The following is an 18,666-nucleotide window of genomic DNA, read 5'->3' as shown; positions in this document are numbered from 1 at the left end:
ATATAAGCCATACACATATACATATACATATAAATATACATATATTGTATATATCAATATCCTGGTCATCTATCAATATGTACAATGTGCATACATACATACATGTATATGTATATATGTATGTAGATGCGCCTTCGTTGGGTTGTTTGTCTGAAATTGACATCCCATGCAGGAGCTCCCATTTTGGTCTTTATCATTGAACATGGCCGACAGAGTTGCCTTTTGTTTCGACCTGCTCCTCCTCATCGGCCATCGACTCATGGGATGGATGGACCCCGGACCGGACCCCGGGTAGGAGTAGGGCCGAGATTTTATGTTCGCATACATTTTGAGCGCTTTATTGTTTGTCCAATTTCGTGCAACGTCGCCTGTGCCCAAGCCCAGGCCCAGGCCTGGCCCAGCCTGAGAGAGAGTAATCGAGTATCCGTTGTCTGTCCCACGCTGAAGAGAGAGGAGCAGAGTCCTTTCCCTGGCCGCCCTATGGCAGATAGGTGTTAATCTAATAACTGTCAAATGCAGGATGTTGGTAGGGAAATTGCTGCTAACTAACTAACTCGTGTGCAGGGAATAACAAATTGTATTCAGATGTGATCAGCCCTCTGGGGGGCTCAGCTAAAGGGCTTGGGGACTGGCATAGCTGGTTATATTTCCATTATTTAGTTTTTCTAAGCTTATCACATTCATAGATCCCATATGCATGGGCTTTAACATGACTTAGATGCTACTTTAGATAGAGATTTGTTGCTAATTGCAATTGTAATTATAATCATATACAGCTCAAAGTCAAAGATGTATTGTACTGAGAATACAGTGATAGTGGAGCTGGGACGATAGAGGCCAATACGCCATCCAACCTAAGGGTCACTCCTCGGGCATCCATTCAAAGTTCAAGCTTCTTTCACCATTTATAATGGCTTTCACTATGTTTATTTGGTACAAATGCGCCGCCGGCAGCGTACGAATAATTTCTGCATCGCTAAAACCCCATAAAATCAACAACATTGAGACATACAGCTACAGCCCTGCCAACTGGCTTGCAGGAGCAGTCGAGCATTAAATGGCCGCAAGAGAGGCGACTATTGAGGAGCGGAGCAGCATATCTATCCCATGTGAATGGCGGATGGCTGATGGGGGATGGCTGATGGGGGATGGCGGATGGCGGATGGCGAATGGCGGCGACATATAAAAGTATCTCCTCTAACATTTTCATGAGTCGTAAATCGAAGCGATAAAAATCACAAAAAATAAGAAAAGCTAACATGAAAACAGCCCCAGCCTGCAAATACTTACGACCAGAGAGAGCGGTCAGTCAGTCTAGACTCTAGACTGGGCCAGAACGAACGATGGCCGGGCCTGGACCAGGCTGGGTTCCACGTCGTTTCTCTCATAAGTCACACGATAAATTCTGCAACATTGCGCTAATGACAACAGCAGTTCCAGGAAGTTCATTATTGTCAGTGATTAATGCGCGAGAGGCGCAGATGGATGCAACCCGGCACGAGCTCTGTCCAGGGATGATGGGGATCCGTGATGAAGCATCCATTTTAAAATTCATCAGATACCGATGTCGCTCACAAAGTCTACATCAATAAACATGTTAAAACTATCCTCAATTAAGATTGTGGTTGTTCCTGAGACATGGCGATCAGCGGCTCTCTAAAGTGTCTTCAAGTAAAGAAGTACGAATGAAAATTCGTGTATTATCTGTAAAAAAAACTGATATGGAGTGGAAACGACATTGATCGTTGGAAACAGTGCATTTTCTTGAAAACTCTCTTGACTGGATACAATTTTCATATATGTATGTGTTCGTGGTCCTGGTCTGTTCACAGAAATCCTGTCCATCGTATCCTGCTGAATATCGGCGTCTTCTTTGCCATCCCTAGCTCTGAAACGAGCTCTGGCCACATAAGTTAGCTGTTGCTGTCAGTTGGCCCAAACTGCCTTCGCCGGTGGCTGGGTGTAAAAATGGAGAAAAGTGCAGTAGGCAGAACTGCCACAGGCCCTAGCCCCAGCCCCAGCCTGGGACCGGACGACGAGTTGTTGGCATCCCGGAATGTCACTCAGTCCGTCAGTTAGCCAGTTCGGGAAGTGCACTGTCGGCTGCCAAAATGATTAGCGCGTTGATTGCCAAGCGATTGGAGCTCCAAGCCAGAATTTGTGCTTCCTCAACAGCGTTTGACTTGCCAACTCTCTCAGATCGAAAGCACCTCCCTTTAGTCCTTTTGTCCTTTTGTCTCTTCAGACATACATACATATGTATGCAGTGCTAAGCGGCATTGACAACGGCACGCACACATCGTTTGACAAAAGAGAAGTACGGCTCGGGGTTCGAGAAGACCCTTGTGATGGTTCAATGTACGACAACTGAAATTAATTTCAAACAATGCAGTAAACTGTGAAGACAACAAAACAGGAGCTCGGAAGAAAAAGAAGCTAAAGCCCCACGACAGCAAAAGCAAATTAAATAAAAATTCCAACATGAACGCTGATAGCAATAGCAGAGCCGGAACCAGAGAGCTTCCGGAGGAGCAAGTTTCGCTCTCCACATGACAGACTCAATCTACGTGCCCCGAGTCGATGAGTAAGCCAGGCCCAGGGCCAGGGCCAGGCTACCGCCGGGAGAAGGATACAGAGAACGAAAAAAAAGGCAAACCAAACTTGTCGAAAATTATTTCGTTTTAATTATGCCAAAGGGCGTTGTCAAAGGACGTGTCGAAATGTGTCGCCATTTTGCATGCACTCAAAATGAAATCACGTCAACGATTTCTCCCAGGACCAGCACCCCCACAAGCACCACCATCACCCGCTCCTGGAGAGGTTGCCTACAGCTTTTCGTTGTCATTATCAATTTGAGTTAATTGCCGCAGCCATCGTGGGCGGAATGGGCTCCATTGCCGGTCGTGTTGTCGTCACTTCCGGTTTGGGGCGGGACGGCCTTGCCTCTCCGGGCCTCCTGGAGCTCCCAGACGACACGACGACGCATTGTCTGTGACTGTTTAAAAGCGTTTAGTCGAAATTTATTTGTATTACAAGCCAGAACGGCAGACACTTCCAGCACTGCAGGCGTGCGACAGAGAAATCAGGAAGTATAGAGAGCGGAGATAGCCACAAGGAGAGGGAGGGGCCCGGAGGCAAAGAGTGAGAAACATTGAATTATTGAATTAAGTTCTTGTTTGATTATAGCACAAATTCTGTCCAACCGACAAAAGTTTCTCCAAAGGAAAGAGCGTGCTGGTCGAACAGGTGTTGGAGCACTAAGAATAGTGGAGTACAGTGCGTCTCAAAACTATTCGACACTTGGAGGATGTAGTTTCATCGGCAATATTTGGAATAAACAACAGTCCTTATGTATCAGCTATTAATCGAATAAATAATGAAGGTGTTGAGTTACGCACCTCGATGTTAGCAACGATCCATAGATTGTAGCCAGTGGTGAAGCAGTAAAGCAAATCCCTATTATTGTTTAATTTTTGCACTGCCCACTATACCACATTTTAGTGAAATTTAGTCTGGACCTAGCACTCTTTCACTTCTTTCACGTTTATTGGGAATAGCTCTTAAATCCGACACCGTTTTGAATCGAGCTAATGATCAAACAGACTCGTTGTGCTCTCGTCATAGTTTTCGCTATCCCTTCCGACTCTGTATCGCAGTATACATACATATGCCATCACTCAGTATAAACCGTATTAGACCGATCAGTCATCGACTTTTAATATATACAGATATAGATCGCAAAAATACTCTGCTGAGTAACTCAGCAGCTCAACAGAAGGAAAGTCCAGATTCTGTGTCAACTTCTTGCATACCCTTACAGATCCATCGTTTGAGATCTTCGAATGTAGGGACTATGGACTTGGTTATATGGTCTCAGCTGTTGACTCGGCTATCAATTAAATTATTTTTGTTATTTCCTGTGCTTTAGCAATCGTATACTTTTCAACGGCACCATCCAAGCTTGAGTGCAGAGTGAATTTGATTATTTCTTGCTAAAAACTTATCTTCATTCGCTTTGCGGTATTTATGGAAAACGGTTGAAAAGAAACGAATATAAATAGTTTTAATATTGCAATGTTTCTATACCCTTTCCCAACAATGATCCAATCATTTATGTAGAATATTATATGGGCGAATTTCGCTGAGTATAGTCATATAAAAACATTCTTTGTTCTGGCTGTAAGTAAATGTTATTGACGAGTGCATCCACAATCTACTGATAGTTGCAATGCGTAGCGATAACAAAATATATAATATAATATATATAATATGTGTACATATTTACATTATAACCAATGTATAAACTTAATAGAACCACCTATATACAGCTCTTCTAAGTTGATCGTCGATAAATTTGCAATGATGAGGTACTTCAGTAGGACTCGGAGCAAAGATATCCAACAGTTGGTTATCGTAATTAGTTGTTATTACTCAATAACCAGTCAACAATATACGAGCTTTTTTATACTGAACTTTATATTATAGCGACGAGCTCTATAGCACATACCATACGAGTACTTTGCTTAAAACGAGATAAACATTGCTCATTTTGGGGAACATGTTCACTTGTTCACCTAGATTGCTCAGTTGCTCATTGCTCACTTAGATTGCTCAGTTGCTCACTTGCTCACTGTTCACGCACAGATCACTAAGCACCACAGATTTCGACACAAATAAACTATGTTACATTTCAATTTTAATCAAACATTTAAAACTAAACGAGGGGGAACGTTGTGAGTTGCTGCGGACACCGCAACTCTACAGTTATACCCGATACTAAGGCTCTCCTCCGGCAGACGCCGCTAATATTAAATGACACGATAAAGAGTGCGAGAGAGACAGAAAATCCGTCTGAGCGAGACGTCGGGCGCTGCGTAGCCACTGCAAATTGATTTCTTGGTTTTGGCTTCAAAAATGATCCGATCTGATCCAGATTCAGCAACCGGATAGATATGGTCATTCTCTATGATTCTGCGAATCATACTCGAATCTGCAATATTGTGGATGCAACAGATTTTCGTCCTTTGTGCGGGCGGAAGGGGGTGGGGCGAAATTTTGAGATATACGTTTTATAGTGAGATCTAACAGAAGTGCGGATACCAAATTTGGTTACTCTAGCCTTAATAGTCTCTGAGATTTATGAATATCCCCAGGTTTTCATCCTTTACGGGGGCGGAAGGGGGTGTGGCGAAATTTTGAAACAAACTCGTCTCGGTCCGATATATTAGGAGTGTGGATACCAAATTTGGTTGCTCTAGCTTTTATAGTCTCTGAGATCTAGGCGCTAATGTTTTACTCTAAGCAAAGCCGCCTATGCTACGTGTGTGTTAGAGAGAGACAGGGCGAGAAAAAATGAAATTGTTTTCTTGATGCTGGCTATAATAATAATACGATTCAATCAGATTCTGCAGTCTACAAGATATGGTCATTCTCTACGATTCTGCGTTTATGGTTTTCTCGTATCTTTAAAATTGTGGATGCCACAGATTTTCGCCCTTTGTGGGGGCGGAAGTGGGCGGGGCAAAGTTTTGAAATATTTTTGTAGTAGTGACATATCACAGAAGTGTGGCTCAAAACATCGTTGCTCTAGCTCTTATAGTCTTTGACCATTAGGCGCTGAAGGGGACTTTCTTGAATGTATGGGGAAGTCCCTTTTTCGGAAATTTACTACTATTAGTATTCAACTGATTGAGCATCGGGTATGACGGCGTCTCATATCAGCCCTCGCTTTCAATTTAAACGATAGCCCTAATCTGCAGGAAATATCAATCTAAACTAAAAACGCAGAATCATAGATAACGACCATATCTATTAGTTTGCTGAATCTGGATCAGATCGGATAATTTTTGTAGCCAAAAGCAAGAAATCATTTTGAAGTGGCTACGCAGCGCGCGACGTCACGCTCAGACTGATTTTCTGTCTCTCTCGCACTCTTTGTCGTGTCATTTAATATTAGCGGCGTCTGCCGGAGGAGAGCCTTAGTATCGGGTATAACTGTAGAGTTGCGGTGTCCGCAGCAACTCACAACGTTCCCCCTCGTTTTTTTTTTTGATTAAACAATGTATTTGTATTATTTAAAACCTATTACGAACATGGCAACCATCAAATAAAGAAAAAGAAAATTGGTTTTTTCTGCTTTATTTATGAACATTTATGAATGTACATTGTGCGTCATACTGAATCTGCTGTTGACATGAGCTTTTCTTTGTCAGATACTTTTGCCTTCGCTCTTGTCTTTCGACTGCACAAAAATATCATGCAGCGAATGGAAATGAGCACTGAACCTGCCAGTACCATCCAGTTCGTAGTGCTCATTGATAGCCAAAGACGCAGAAGCGCTGGCTGATACTCGCAGATATAGTAGTTGTCGTACCCGAAAGATCTCCTCATATACAATGTCGAGTTGGACAGCACCAGACTGAGATAGCTTTTGGACAGCGGCTTTTCCGTACCGGGCATCCAGCGGGTGAAGGTCAGCGGCTGCTTGACGCCCTCCCAGGAGTAGGGTATTTCACTGTCGAAGCTGTGGCCTGACGTGGCAAAGGTGCTGCCATCGGCGAAGCCCTTGGACAGCGCGTAGTCCTCGAGCGCCTTTAACTCCTCGATCGTTTCCACGGACACTAGCTGGCTGTTGTGCTTCCAGCAGTCTCTTCTCGAATGAAACCAGTCACAGTTTCTTAAAGTCTGAAACGATTGAAACGATTTTAGGTGAAGCCTTTGAATTCCCTTTCCTATATTCCACTTACGCCATCTTCATTGCCTATATAGTAGAGCCCTTTGCCGACCAGATCGAACGTGGCCTCACTCTGCCAAACCGCCAACAGGCAAAGGCATAAAATTGAAAATATTCTCATTTTTTAAGTCATCCGACTGTCGGTTCACTTGCCACAGCGTGTGAGCAACTGATTTGATTTCACTCTCTCAAGGCGTCAACGAACCCCACTTCACAACGTTCCCTCTCGATTTGTTAGTGGTCTACTCTACCTCTCTCTTTTACTCCAGCGATAGCATTTTCCCAGTGAGACTCGTACACGAAAGTATGCAATAAGATCTTTAATATTTTGCAATATCTGATGCCTCGAGCCTAACTGTTATTTGAAACAATACTTATTTCATCGATTTCATGTAGTTGCACAGACCTTTTAAAAATGGAAGCAAGAGAATTTGGAAAGACTGATACTGCCACGCCTGTCTTCTATTAGTGAATAACCGTTCGCGACCCGCTTTCGGTGTTGAGCGTCTGCTCGCAGATATCGACGGCTCGGGTGTAGCACGACTCACTGCTCATGAACAGCTCTCCGGCCCGTAGCGTGAGAATCAGACAGTTACGGCCCATGAGGGGAGTGGGCTCTTCCGGAGCCCAGTTCGAGTAGTTAAGAGCCCGGGCGCGGCCGAAATAGTTCCAGTAGAAGCGCATGTCGCCGGGCCAGCGGTGGCCGGCGCTCCAGAACTGGGTGCCGTTCTGGAAGCCGATCTCGTAGAGGTGCCGCGCCAGGATTCGCATCTCTTCGTCGCTGTCTAGGCAGACGCGCGAAGTCTTTTTGTCCTGGTAGCAGAAGTTGTGGAACGAGGTGTGCTGCAGATCCCGCGAAAAGAGGCTGATATTCGACAAATCATATCGAAGTCCCTAGACGGACAACTGGACCACTACTCACCAGCGGCTCTTCGTCGGCTATGAAGTAGCAGTACTTCTCCTGCACCTTCTCGTAGGGCACCTTGCATCGCATCCCAGCCACTGCTCCCCACTGATCCAAGAAGAGTACCAGGAAGCCGAGCATCCCAAGAAGCAGGTTCTCTTTCTTCCGTGCATTCTGGCCTTTTGGCATTGTGGCTTCGGTAAAACTGTGAATGGGTTGATGTTGATCCACTAGCGCAATCGCCAGCGACCAGCCCATTCGGAGAGGCGTTATGAAACGATTGCTCTGTTTTAGATTCGGGCTTCGCTGATAAGAAGACTTCACCGAACTATTTGGTTCAAGGTCAGAGAATCTACGAATGCTATCAGAATTGAATGACGTCTCAGAGCCTCTCCACATACGCGGAACTGTCGCACAGAGTACAGGTTCAGTCAGATACAGGGCTCTGCTAGTCTGTCCTCCACTTACCACATCTCTTCTGATAGAATTGTGAGTACTACACATCTATGCATCTCATGCTCAATACCGTGCAAATCGTAGAAATCACTAGCTGCAGAAATTTTAGCTTTTGCACCGATCAAACTTTAATTTAATAATATAGTCTGTTGGACACACAGTTGATACAAAAATAGTGGATTATATTTTTATAATTGTTGGAAGCTGGCAGTCAATATACGCTAATGGCAAATACATTTCTACATTGGCACTATGAAAAAGCTGTACTTGCTCTTATTTACTTTTGAATAAGTACAGTAATGATAGAGTAATATCGATATTTTTGGATTAAAAAGAACATCATAATATTTTGAAACAACACAAAGGAGAACCAACACAAACTTTTGTCGCAATGCAATATACGGTGGCGAGGCCTTTTTTTAGTTTAAGCGTAAAATCTATAACCTGTAAAATCTTTAAAAATGAATCAATCCTTGTTTTTTCTTTTGCATAGATTCTTTAATGTAATGATAAAGAAAAAAACAAAATAATTTCAATTCAAAGAGATCGGTTTTCTTACGAAATTTTATTTTTTTCAAAAAAGTCCGTGTGTAAACTTTTGCACGTTTGGAATTTTTTTGCTTTAATCAATTTTTTTAACACATTGTCCAAAAAAATATCCAAACTAAATAAACAAACAATTTGTTTACGAACAAACATGTGCTATCACAAATACATTGTCAGCATGTTCCATCCCGTTGGCAACATTCATTCAGCAGCATGTGTTGCTTCAACAAGTTGCGTACAACAATAATCAAAATTTTGCTGAGAAATATTTTAAACATAAAGAATAGTTTATGTTTTAATTCTGTTTTAACATGAGTGTTTTGCTTTAAACATTGTCATCAAACTTTAAGCATTTTATCGAATATGTTTTGTCAGCATGCTGCAGAAACATGTTCAGTCAAGATTTTGAAGAAACATTTACTGCGGGTATAACAGTTTCATGGCGCCATCTTTACTTTCTAGCCAATCTGTTTTTACCCGATTGATTCTTCCGAATTTAAACCAAAGTAAAGCGAATCAGTTCGTCGAATTTCGCCGAAATCAGCTTTCCATTGTATTTATTTATTTATTTAACAAATATCTGCTAATAATGAAACTTAGTTACAAAAGAAGGAATGAAGAGAAGTTCAAATAGGAGTTATAGTTGTGGCATATACATATAAGCCTAAAAGGTATGGGTAAGCGGATTCTACCCAAGTCCCAGTTTAAGTTACGTTTAAGATTAAGTGCAAAAAATACACATTTCTTTTGAACTGATCCAATAACAACCAGCTGCTCTTTACACTGCGGGCTCCACACACAAGAACGTCTTGTTATCTTATAAACATCTTATATTCAAAGAGGACTCCGAGGTCATTTGAACTCGCTCCAGGAGATGATTTCCTAGAACGTAAGAGACAAAATGTGGGGCGCAACATTAAAATGTCATAAGTTTACATTTGGAAAGGTTCAGAAAAAGAACACCACCAGCTGAACACCACAATAGTAGCTCATTTAGATCCAGTTGAAGGCGTGTGTAGTAGTAGAGTATGTTATAACTTGAGGAAGGTCATTCACAAATAAAACAAACAGAAGCGCGCCCAGATGACTTCCCAGTGGCACTCCGTTAAAAATACTTCACAACACATTGGATCACATTGATCTGCTTCTTACAAGTTTTTTTTTTTGTCGCAGACCACAGCAAATTCCATTTTAAATATTTATTTATTTAAAAATTTGCAACGAAAATTTTAAAACAAATTAGTGTCAGACCAATGTGCCAGACAACGCTCACAGCGGAATTAGTGTAAAAAGAGAGCAGGGAGGAGAGAGGTTATAGCGAGAGCTACTAAGCAGAGAGCGCTATTGCTCAAAAAGTTTAAAGAGTTTAAAGTTTGGGTTTGGATAATGAGAGTGATAGCTAAAGCAAAGTTTACGGTATAAGAGCGGGCAAAACTTAGCGTGAGCTTACTTACGGATAGCAACACACAAACACACGAATAACCAACGCACAGAATAAATATCAAAGTTTTTATGAAAACAGTAGGCATGCACTCGCGTTAAAGAACAGATTTTTTTTATTGTACGTTAATTGGGATTTTACTAAAGGTTTATTTTGAAAAACGCCGGCTGTAACTGCAAAATAAAAGGAAACGAAGCGGAGCGCAAAACAGAAACACGTCTGGTCACTACGAAAGAGAACGAGCGATCGATAATCTCCGTTCATGACTTTCGTCACAGACTAGCACGCAATTAAGAAAAGAACGAGCGTCTTGGCAGTTCCGCCGCAGAAATGGAAATGGAAAAACGCGAGGCCATAAATGCAGAATATTAAATGAAGCGCAGCAGGCCCGCTTTTGCTTTCAAGAGAGAGTGTAGGCGATTGAAACACTGATGCGTGAGAACAGAGCACACCGAAGAAACGATGATCAAAAGCAGACTAGATAAGAGCAATATGATCTGATTGCTGAAAGCCACTGACTCCCTTTGTCTATCTCCTTAAGTGGCATCAATAAATATCATTATAATTATTATTATTATATTGTTAATTAATTATTACTTCACAGCACGTAAAGTAGCCAGACGGAAGTTTTCTTCGTTTTTTATACCCGATACTCAAAATGAGTATTGGGGTATATTAGATTTGTGGTAAAAGTGGATGTGTGTAACGTCCAGAAAGAATCGTTTCCGACCCCATAAAGTATATATATTCTTGATCAGCATCAATAGCCGAGTCGATTGAGCCATGTCTGTCTGTCCGTCTGTCCGTCTGTCCGTCTGTCCGTCCGTCCGTCTGTCCGTCCCCTTCAGCGCCTAATGCTCAAAGACTATAAGAGCTAGAGCAACGATGTTTTGGATCCAGACTTCTGTGATATGTCACTGCTCCAAAAATATTTCAAAACTTTGCCCCGCCCACTTCCGCCCCCACAAAGGGCGAAAATCTGTGGCATCCACAATTTTGACGATACGAGAAAACTAAAAACGCAGAATCGTAGAAGATGACTATATCTTCTAGAGTGCAAAATCTGAACCAGATCGTATAATTATTACAGCCAGAATCACGAAAACAATTTCACTCTTTCTCGCTCTGTCTCACTCTAACACACAGGTTTCATGGTCGGTTTTGCCAATTGCAAAATATGAGTTCAAGGATCTCAGAACCTATAAAAGCCAGAGCAACCAAATTTGGTATCCACACTCCTGTGATATCGGACCTTGACCGTTTCCTGTCCAAATTTCGCCACACCCCCTTCCGCCCCCGCAAAGGACGAAAATCTGAGGCAACCACAAATCTCAGAGACTATTAAGGCTAGAGTAACCAAATTTGGTACACACACTCCTTTAAGATGTCACTATAAAACGTATATCTCAGAATTTCGCTCCACCCCCATCCGCCCCCACAAAGGACGAAAATCTGTTGCATCCACAATATTGCAGATTTGAGAAAACTAAAAACGCAGAATCATAGATAATGACCATATCTATCAGGTTGCTGAATCTGGATCAGATCAGATCATTTTCATAGCCAAAAGGAACAAATCAATTTGCACTGGCTACGCAGCGCCTGACGTCACGCTCAGACTGATTTTCTGTCTCTCTCGCACGCACTCTTTGTCGTGTCGTTAAATATTCGCGGCGTCTGCAGGAGGAGAGCCATACTGACTTAGTATCGGGTATAACCGTAGAGTTGCGGTGTCCGCAGCAACTCACAACGTTCCCCCTCGTTTTTATAAATTCCGTGTATTTTAACCACATTTCCGTTCCGTTCCATTCGTATTACTTTTATTTTACGAATTATTATTACATTTTTCAATTATTATTTATTTTTTACAATAATAAACATTATGATGTCTTTCGAGCGTTTACTGTAATATTTGTATTATTATATTTATTATTGACGTATGAATAATATAAATAATACAACTTTTTTGCCCAATTGAAATAAAACAATTATTCAAATATTTTTAATAAACCCGCTTATTCCCCACCGTAATTTCGCTTAACAATGTTTTGCCCATTTTCGATCACTTATGAACCAATACACTTGAACAAAATCAGCAATCAGCTTGCTGAAAAAACAAACATGCTTGATCGATCAAACTAAGCTGAGCTGATTTCAGCTTTCAGCTCCGATTTCAGCTACAGTATGCGCGAGCCCTTACTCCCGCCAATATACCTGGCAGAACTGAAAAAGTATCTTCTTCTACTCAAAAGTGGTCAAAATTTCACTCAAGTTCAGTTACACTCTGGTTTCACTTATATTCTTTTTAACCGAATGAATGTTTAGATAATTGCTAAAACATTCAGTATGGAATATTATTATTAATTATTTTTATATTTTATATTATTTTATTGAATTGAATATAAGGAAATTGATCAAAAACCATTACTTTTACTCAAAAACTAAGTTTTATGGGCCTACAAGTATAAAAATTAAACGAAAAAAAATTAATATTGCGAAGAAATATAGAAAGTAGGAAAACAGAATACGAAATAAGATGAGAAAGAAGAAAATATACATATATATGTATATGTACATTGTAGATTGTATGTACATTGGTTCGAAAAGTTTCAACGCCTTGTAAACTAAAAAAATAGTTCGATTTTTTTGTAATACTATAATAATATGTAATAATAATAATATAATAATATTAGTCATTTTTGTCGTTTTGAAAACCGAAATTAGACTTTTTAATTCACAGCCGACCCACGGCACGATCACGGGCATCACGGATGAGCGAAAGTCTGATCAGGGGCAAGCGGACCTAATGAAAGTAAGAGAACGAAATAGAGCGATAGTAGGAGAGCGCTAGTTCAGCTCGGGTTACAGCTAAGCTAAGAACGAAAGATAGATGGCACGGGGGAGATCTGCAGGAACGAAGAAGAAGGGTAGGGAGGCGAAAGAACGGCAGCTGTCGCACGTAAGCTTATGCGGTAAAACAATGATTTGGTACAGTGGGCACTGCGAATAGCGAATAATATTGAAGGTTGCCACTCAAAAGATTCGTACCGGATTTTAAAGACGACCATTTGAAACATTTATCGAAAGTGATCAAAAACATGAATCAGATCGACAGTAATTGTGTAATTTTTAATAAAAGACCCCATCTTGAGAAGGCTTGTGGGCTCACTGATCTAGGAGATGATCTTTCGGCTAAGGACCGTATTGATCCACATGTAGCAACAAAAGCGGTCTCGTTTATGATGAGAGAAGGTCTCAATGTGAATTTATATTTGGAATTGCATTTACTTTCCCACACAAAAAAGGTGGAGAAATTGAACAAAATTATTAATAGATTATATGAAAGGTGTACCAAGGTGGGTCCCAACGTTCGTGGAATAATCGCCGAACGAAAATCAATAAGCCACAAACGCACATATTTGTAAAGCTATTTTCTGATACAGTAAGCTTTGCAATTAAAATCTATGCTGATGTGGGAGCATTTGAGCAATCCGCAGCGGCTATTGCCGCATCAAAGTTTGTAAAAGTAATTAGTGTTATACCAAATAGTCTCAAAAATACTTAGTGCCTCCTGTAATGTGAAATAGATGTATCTACAAATGGCCGAATTCATTCAAGTAGTTCCCACTAGTAGTTTATTGTTTCGAATGGACGAACCCCAATTCAAAGGTGTTCGTTCTGGCTGTACATTACAAAAAAGAGAAGTTGATCAATTCCTCCCTCGGTGCCCAGTGCCAGCTGTTTTTGATCCACAGCGGTTAGGCCTATCTTCAGTCCATTCAAAACGTGAATTTTGAATATTTTCCAGTTTTTCTGCATCATTGGCACGCTGGTGCAGGCTCGGTATATGCTGAGATCCACAAGATTCTTGTGTATCTTGTCCACGAGTCTGGCAACGGGCATGGCATCCCGGAACTGGTGACGAGTGCGGTAGTCGAGTTTGATGTCCCATGTCTGGAGATAATTGTCGAGCTTCCCGCGTTCCTCTGGGTACAATAAGTAAATGAAAAATATTTGACATGTTTGATCTGAAAAGTAAGCACCTAATAAAAATCGTGACAACTGAGTAAATGACCATATAGATAAAGGTATATTTTGGAAGTACTTTTGTTCCGTCTAACAGCAAGGTGTCACATGAGTCAACTCATGTTCACGGAAGCTGGCATAGGGATCAAATGGGTTTTCATCTGCCTGGAGAGTATTTTTTTTATTTTTTTCAAAAACAATAAAACCATTTTCGATGTTATACTGTTGCTCTCGTATTTAGACAGTCGGTCACTAAAGTATGCGTCTCTAGTTATCCTCTGTATTCAAGCTCGTTTTTGGTGGTTATTTTACAACGAATTCAATCGTTTTTCGATAGGATGGGGTAAACTAAATATTTATCTAACATAGTTTATCATTATTTTATTTAAATCTTAGTCACTTTATATTTTTTCATATAAAAACAAAAAAATCAACCAATGCCACAAAGATTCTTCTCTTCAGTATTCTGTTTTCTCTTTTTAGTATTTTGTAGGGGCAATCACTTTTTTTTTGGCAATGAGGGCAAATCCAATAAATATATTACTTAGTTGTTCGAACCAAGTGTTTCGACGATTAAGAGTGCCATTTCCCGACTCTTTCTCTTTCTTTAAAGGTAACATAAATTGTTGCTGTGCAAAAATGTGAAAATGAAGAAAAGGAAAATTCGCAGAGAGATTCTTCGAGATCGCCCGATTCTTGGAGAATTTCACCATATGTGAGCAGCCCAGAAGGTTCCCAATAAAGTTTGCCGAATACGCTAGAATGCAGGTGAAGACTTTCGATTACATTTTAAATACAATTGTAACGCTAATTCAAAAGCGGCAGACATTCTTTCGAGATCCAATTGGACCCAAAGAATGACTTTTTGTTACATTGAGGATCGCAAGGGAAGCTCTTTTTATACCCGATACTCAAAATGAGTATTGGGGTATATTAGATTTGTGGTGAAAGTGGATGTGTGTAACGTCCAGAAGGAATCGTTTCCGACCCCATAAAGTATATATAATCTTGATCAGCATCAATAGCCGAGTCGATTGAGCCATGTCTGTCTGTCCGTCTGTCCGTCCGTCCGTCTGTCCGTCTGTCCGTCCCCTTCAGCGCCTAGTGCTCAAAGACTATAAGAGCTAGAGCAACGATGTTTTGCATCCAGACTTCTGTGATATGTCACTGCTACAAAAATATTTCAAAACTTTGCCCCGCCCACTTCCGCCTCCACAAAGGGCGAAAATCGGTGGTATCTCTGGTATCGCCGAGAGGACTTAGGCAATCGCCGGACAGCACCTTCGGGACCCTGGGAACTACTGGGATCAGGCGGTGACACCAACATGCGTCACCGGGAGCGCTTAGACGATCGTCGGATAGCGGCCTAGGGACCCTGCGGGGTCACAAACTACTGGAGGGAATCATGCAGGGGGAACGCCGACAGGTGTCACCGAGAACGCCTAGGCAATCGCCGGACAGCGGCCTCAGGATCCCGTTGGGCTACGAACTACTGGAGGGAATCACGCGGGGCCCCGACGGGCATCCGAAGCGAATACGGATCACCATGTGGGTGCAGCCAAAGAGGGAGACTCGGGCAAGAGGCGTGAGGAAGGGCAGAGAAGGTGAAGACCCGGGCTTCCAGGTTCCCTAGTGTATAGATTGTTGGTGGTCTGTCTATGTTTTCGTTATATTCGTTACATTTCACTTTATTCTTTCTTGGTTCCCTAACTCTCGCACCGCTCAGCAGCCCGTATATACGTCTAGAGACTCGCTTACCCCTGAACTCCCACGCTTGTATTCGTCGAAAGCCTCCTCTTCCCCGTGAGTGCAGCGTCGATGCAGGATCCCCTCTCCGTTAGTGTGGTATCGATGCAGGATGCAGCCGGCGTTCTGCTGGCTCTGCCGATCCAGCGTCAGCGTGGGCGGCTAGCGTCGTCATCCTCGCTGCGGCAGAAGGCTGGCTTCGTTGTTTCCCCTCTCTTTCGGCGTCTGTAGCTGCGCTGTAGCTGCTGGTGCGTCGTTGCTGGATTTGATTGCTGTTCTCAGCGGTCCTCTCAACGGTACCCGTTGCTGCGTTGATGCTGTTATCTTATCTTTTCAGCGCTTCTCCTCTGCCGTTGCTGCGTCGGTGCCGGCGGCTCGCTGTTCTCGGCGTTTCTCTTCTGCCGCTGCCGCGTCGATGCCGGCGGCTCGCTGGATCCCGGTGTTTTCCTCGTGGGATTGACTGTCGTGAAATGGTAAGCGAAACGATATGGGGAAGCTGTCTCTTTATTGATGGTACATTTATCGTATGCATTCTCTGTTCTTAAGGCTAAGTAACGATATATTTAAGAGAAACTAGAGATATAAAAAGGGGATGCAGCGATGCAGCGCGCTGTGACGAACCTTCTTAAGGTTCGTTACAACTGGATGCATCAAATGGACCAATGGTCCAGTGCTTTTATCTCTCCTTCTTCCTCTACAAGGGACGAGATCGGGGCCCCTCCATCAGCTGGTCCAGTGACTCTATCTCTGTCTTTTCCTCTCCAAGAGACGACATCGGGGTCGCCTTCTTCAGCTGGTCCAATGATTGTACCTCCATTTCGTACAATATTTGATAATTTTGTATCGAAAAGGTAAGGTAAGATTTGATATTTGGAGGGCGTATCGTATCGCAACAAAATATCGATACTTTCACAAAGCAACCATACATGCTCCGTTTATTGATTTAACCCAAAACAAAAATTGAAGATGTATGCGAAATTTGGTAAAATCCGAGTGGACGGTTTGGACAGCAACTTTATGCACGATCTATTCGGGGCATATTGCGACCACCTGAATGGGAAACCCAAACGCAACCGCATATTACAAAGAAAAGCTAAAATGAGCGTGACATTTGGCACAATAAAAACCATTTACGAGGTTCGTCCAGCCGATGTGATGAAGTTCTATATTTCTTTCCTGAAGGAAAGTAGTAAAACTAAGTAAAATAACTTTATAAAATAATCTTCTCATAATGTATTGTATTCCAGTCGAGGCCGTTCAGGAACCCGAGTACATGGCTGAGCCGAAGGCCGTCCTGATGCCTGATGCTGCTGAGCCGGAGATCGACGACATGGCCGTCGTGGATGCTGCTGAGCCGGAGATCGACGAGCAGCAGGAGACGGACGAGGAATCGCTCACGTGTGAGTAAAGAAAAAAGTTAAAAAACTTCTATGTAATAATTTTATAATTTACTCACTTCTTTAAAGCCATGTGTATAACAAAGATCGAGAAGCTGCCAGACCCTGCTAATCCTACTCCTGCCAAAAGTACCAGTCCAATTGCGGAAAGTACTACAGTAATGCCGTCCCACAATGAACAGTCGATCGGTGTACAGTGCAAATTATGTAAAAAAGTGATCGCAAAGGCAAGCAATTTAGGCTCCCATATTTTGACGCAACACTACACCGCGCCTAAAGCAATGGTAGCGCAGGACTCGGAAACTATGACTCGGATAAATGAAGCCTTCGATACCAAAAAAATAAACAGTGTTTTAGCACTGTCATGTCAAACGAAGGTGCCGCTGGAATATATGTATGTATGCGGCCTATCATGATGTGCTGCAGCCAATTTAAGAAGGTTGGACGTAAATTGTGGGCCCGCAAGACTGTAGAGGAAATTCTGCTGGAAGAGACGAAAAAAATAAACTGAATTCAATTAAATTATATTTATATATACATATGTATATATATATAAATATATGTAAGATATTATTTAGAGTATTGTTTATTCGTATTATTATCGCGATGGCCTGGTATGTGTGCTTACAAAAGTTCTTAATGTTACGGCTTATTTCTGCTGATTTTCTGCTGCTGCTTGAGTCGCGTCCGTATGCTGCTGTTCTCTCCTTTTCACTGCTTCGCTCTGTTCCTCTTCTTCTCTGTCCGCTGTTGATCTGCTGCTGTTACTACTGCTGTTGCTGCTCATCAGCTGTTCCTCTGCTGCTGTTATTACTGCTGTTGCTGCTCCCCGCTGCCCCTTCAATAGGCCAGCTGGCCCACTCCTTCTTACATATATATAGTCTTACAGTTCGGTACGCGCGAGCCTTACGGGCTGAATGCAAAGCCGTAATGTAAATAACTTACCACACCATACCACATAAAACGTAACGTAATATATTATTATTAATTAATATTAATCAATTAATTATGATTAATAAATGTATTACGTTTATTTAAAAATTTAATAATATATAATATATATTTATTTTATAAAAATATTCTTTCCATACTATTGAATTTGTTTTGTCAATGATGGTTCTCTGAAGCATAGGCAAAAGATCCGTAATGTTACGGCGTTGGCCGCGGAAAAATTCAGGAACAAATGGTGCACCACGGACGGACGGAATTCAAATTTAAAATTTACTCAGGTCATTTTATTTAAATGGAACACCGGCGCGGATTCGGAAACCGATGCACGAACCGTATCGCCTACGGGAACACGACTACGGATAGCCTTCCCAAGTTACCAATTGCATAAACTATTCATCCTATACATTGATACTTCTTGCTCCTCCGATCTGGAAGGAATCGTTTCTGTCCATAAAAAAGGTAACAA

At 41.9% G+C, this 18,666-nt stretch overlaps 2 protein-coding genes across 6 annotated transcripts; one reads left to right on the top strand and one right to left on the bottom strand.

The window, feature by feature from the left end:
* Nucleotides 1-6,122: 6,122 nt before the first annotated feature.
* Nucleotides 6,123-8,530, bottom strand: LOC4816380 (uncharacterized). The gene is made up of 3 exons (XM_015181363.2): nt 7,656-8,530; nt 6,747-7,576; nt 6,123-6,684 (listed from the first exon to the last, which is right to left on the bottom strand). Exons 1-2 carry the CDS (start codon nt 8,139-8,141, stop codon nt 7,199-7,201), a joined length of 864 nt encoding a protein of 287 aa, XP_015036849.2. The 5' UTR covers nt 8,142-8,530; the 3' UTR covers nt 6,123-6,684; nt 6,747-7,198.
* LOC6902734 (uncharacterized) lies at nt 8,039-17,792 on the top strand. Of its 5 annotated transcripts, XR_004469187.1 has the most exons (6): nt 8,039-8,126; nt 16,190-16,325; nt 16,399-16,703; nt 16,819-16,989; nt 17,100-17,252; nt 17,319-17,791. XR_004469187.1 is itself a non-coding variant. In XM_033380037.1 (3 exons), exons 2-3 carry the CDS (start codon nt 17,084-17,086, stop codon nt 17,663-17,665), a joined length of 516 nt encoding a protein of 171 aa, XP_033235928.1. In that variant the 5' UTR covers nt 16,371-16,703; nt 16,819-17,083; the 3' UTR covers nt 17,666-17,789. The 5 variants fall into 5 exon arrangements, 1 of the variants encoding a protein (XP_033235928.1); XR_004469186.1 differs by having other exon boundaries at nt 16,819-17,252; nt 17,319-17,792; XR_004469188.1 differs by lacking the exon at nt 16,819-16,989.
* Nucleotides 17,793-18,666: the final 874 nt, after the last annotated feature.

This window comes from Drosophila pseudoobscura, chromosome 4, assembly GCF_009870125.1.
Source record: "Drosophila pseudoobscura strain MV-25-SWS-2005 chromosome 4, UCI_Dpse_MV25, whole genome shotgun sequence".
NCBI lineage: Eukaryota > Metazoa > Arthropoda > Insecta > Diptera > Drosophilidae > Drosophila > Drosophila pseudoobscura.
This window is presented reverse-complemented; position numbering and strand designations above follow the sequence as displayed.

What these genes read in the sequence shown, in the direction of transcription:
- LOC4816380 (XM_015181363.2), bottom strand. Translation starts at nt 8,141, where the DNA reads ATGTGTAGTACTCACAATTCTATCAGAAGAGATGTGGTAAGTGGAGGA. An exon ending in TAGCCGACGAAGAGCCGCTG is followed by an intron (nt 7,577 to 7,655) that starts GTGAGTAGTGGT and finishes CGGGATCTGCAG; the next exon opens with CACACCTCGTTCCACAACTT.
- LOC6902734 (XM_033380037.1), top strand. Translation starts at nt 17,084, where the DNA reads ATGTATTGTATTCCAGTCGAGGCCGTTCAGGAACCCGAGTACATGGCT. An exon ending in GGACGAGGAATCGCTCACGT is followed by an intron (nt 17,253 to 17,318) that starts GTGAGTAAAGAA and finishes ACTTCTTTAAAG; the next exon opens with CCATGTGTATAACAAAGATC.